This window comes from Watersipora subatra, chromosome 5, assembly GCF_963576615.1.
Source record: "Watersipora subatra chromosome 5, tzWatSuba1.1, whole genome shotgun sequence".
NCBI classification, from domain to species: Eukaryota; Metazoa; Bryozoa; class Gymnolaemata; order Cheilostomatida; family Watersiporidae; genus Watersipora; species Watersipora subatra.
In genome coordinates, this window is record NC_088712.1 from 12,753,136 (window position 1) to 12,756,260 (window position 3,125).

Genomic DNA, 3,125 nt, shown 5'->3' on the forward strand with positions numbered 1-3,125 from the left:
GTTTAAAATGAGGTTAATGAGGTATGACTATACAATATTTCATACACCCGGGGAGCAAATGTATTTGGCCGACTCTTTGAGCCGACCTAATGGCAAGTTGGACAGCGAAAATGAAATGGGTAGTAGTGAGGATGTAAATACTGCTGTAGTTAGCAGTGTGACTACTGACAATTTTACGGACAGTTTAACGATGGAGTTAAGGTCGGAAATGTTGAACGATGACGAGGTTGCTGAATGTTTGAAATTTGTTACGGAAGGTTGGCCGAGAGGTGGCAAAAGGTTGGGCAGTGAGCTTCTAAAGCTTTATAGTGCAAGGGAATGGCTTACGGTACGGGATGGTTTACTTTTCTTTAGAGACAGGGTATACATACCTAGGTCTATGAGAAAGTTGTATCTTGAGAAGTGTCATGTTGGGCATCAGGGAATTGATAAATGTCGTCGGAGAGCTAGGTGCCACTTCTGGTGGCCAGGAGTTAGCGTAGATATCTATGAGTTCATAGGGCAATGTGATACCTGTATCATCCATGGGGCAGTCAAGCACCAACCCATGGTTGAATATGAGTTGCCAACAAAGCCTTGGGAAGTACTTGGTAGTGATGTGTTTGTATTAGATGGCAAGTTATATTTGTTGATAGTTGATTACTATTCTAGGTGGATTGAGGCACTGCACATCAACGCTCAAACATCTAGGGAGGTAATAGCGGTTATGAAGAAAGTGTTTGCTAGATTCGGTATTCCTAGCATGCTGCGGTCAGATAACGGGCCTTGTTATGATAGTCAAGAGTTTAGAAAGTTTGCAGATTTGTACGGTATCAGGGTAATTACTAGTAGCCCTCGATATCCGCAGAGTAATGGTTTGGCTGAAAGTGCAGTTAAAACAGTGAAAAGTTTGTGGAGAAAAGAGCGGGATAAGGAGATGGCATTGTTAGTGTATAGAACAACCCCTTTGTCAACCGGGTACTCGCCCGGGGAATTAATGTTTGGCAGAGCGGTTAAATCGAATTTGGGTATGAGCAGTAAAGGGGAAGTAGATTACGAGGAGTTCGAAAGTAGAGAAAGGGAAAGGAAGTTGAAATTGAAAAGTAGTTGGGATATCCAGCATAGAGTATCAAAATTGCCGGAATTAGAGCCAGGACAGGTTGTCTACGTGAAAGCGCCTACTGACACAGGAGCAGCAGGTACGGTGGTAAGGAGAGACAGTACACCAGAGAGTTATTGGATACGTGTTGGTTCGGGTGAGATCAGGAGAAATAGGAAACATCTTTTTCCTCTTAATAACAATCTCTCCTGGGTTCCTCTAACGATACTAACACCGGTAGTCAGGGTGCTAACCATAACATCCCTAGTGATTTCTGTGAGTTGGTTGAGGATAGTGAGGAAGGTGAAACGCAGTACTGGGTAGACAACCAGCCTAGGCCTGGTGTAGGCGAGGAGAGAATAGGTGGTTTAAATGATGAATCGGAGGAACCACCCGGTGCCACGGTTGGAAGTGGCCTAGCCAGTGGGGGTCCCGATGTGAGCAGTCAAGATACCCGAACCTCGCAGGGTACTAGAGAAGGGGCAATAGCCAAAAGCACTGTTACAAGGAGTGGTCGGGTCAGTAAACCCCGGCTAGATAAAGATAGTTTTTACTATTAACCGTTGTTGATAGATGGTTGCCATGTTGCAGATTGTTGTAAGGAAATTCCGTCAAAACTACAATCACTAATGGCAAGCAGTTCAGGTGGCGAGGCTAGCGGTGGCGGACGACCGGAGGAGTGCAGTGAGGAGAGAGTGGGGGAGAGGAAGGACGGTAGTGAGGCTAAGAAGCCTGTGGTATATGGCAGTAGCGGTAAGAGTTGGTGCATGATCTGTAGAGCTAGACGAGATCACTTGGCGGTAAATTGCCCTGGTAATGCTTGCAGGAGGTGCGGGAGAAGTGGACACTGGCAGAAGGACTGCAAGGTACCCATCTGCCAGTGGTGTGGGGGGACCGGGCACGCTGTTAATGGATGTCCCCGTCGAGGTACAGGTGGTCCAGTGAACACGGAGGCAGGGAAAAGGAAGGGCAGTGAGGAAGTACCAGCGCCTCAGAGGAAGGTGAGGAGTTATGCTGAGGTGAGTGGCGGTGCTAGGCAAGTTGCTGCACCAATACCCATTATGGGGAAGGTGTGCTCTTTTTTAGCAGACGTGACCAGTGATGGGATGATGGACATGGAAGGTTGCTGGAAGAGGATCGCTAGTATTGAGCGAGAGGTGGCGGAGGTACGTAGGAGGTTCGAGACAGAGTTGTTCAGACTGGCTGCCGAGCGCAGGGCAGCGGTCAGTGAGTTTGAGAATGCAGAGGCATTCAGGGCGGCCATTGAGCAGTTGGCCAAAGTTCAGAGGAGGATTGCGGGTGGTAGGCTTGCACCGGAGGAGGGTCAGGCCGAGGGGAATAGGTCTGGGCCTATACCAGTTCCCAGCTCTGTGGCGCCACCCCCTGAGCAGCCGATTACGGCCCAGGGGGAGACTTCCCACAGGATGCCTGTTGGGCCCGTCTCCACTGGGGAGAGCGTGGCCACGACGGAAGGGGCGGAATCTGAGGTTGAGGAGTCGTTATCGACCCAACTACCAGTTTCCGAGCCAGTTGAGAGTAGTGTTGGAGAGGTTGGTGGAAGTGGTGTTGGTTGTGACAGAGGTCACGGTGGTGGTGACAGAGGTCACGGTGGTGGTGACGGAGGTCACGGTGGTGGTGACGGAGGTCACGGTGGTGGAGACGGAGGTCACGTTGGGGGTGACGGAGGTGGTGAAGGAGGTGGAGGAGATCAGGAGAGTAGTGCGGCCGAGTACAACAGCAGCCCCGGGTTGCTCGGGAGTGATGGTACGCAGGAGGTGTCGATGGAAGAAGACATGGGTTAAAGTGTAAGGTAAACTTCACCAGCAAGGTGAGTTGATGAATGAGTATTGTATTTCTGGAAGGTTAGTGGCCCATACAAAAAAAGAAAAGAAAAAGGGCATGTTGTATTATCGAGCTAGTGGGCCGCGGGCTACGCTAATGCCCGAGGTCATGGTAGTTACAGGTAGTTACGAGAGGTCACGGGAAGTACGAGAGGTTACGGGAAGCACGAGAGGTTACGGGAAGTACGAGAGGTTACGGGAGTATA

At 50.0% G+C, this 3,125-nt stretch overlaps 1 protein-coding gene across 1 annotated transcript; it reads left to right on the top strand.

Moving 5' to 3' along the window:
- The first annotated feature begins 1,707 nt into the window (after nt 1–1,707).
- Nucleotides 1,708–2,880, top strand: LOC137397122 (uncharacterized). Its single transcript, XM_068083409.1, has one exon. The coding sequence runs from the start codon at nt 1,708–1,710 to the stop codon at nt 2,878–2,880; it is 1,173 nt and encodes a 390-aa protein (XP_067939510.1).
- Nucleotides 2,881–3,125: the final 245 nt, after the last annotated feature.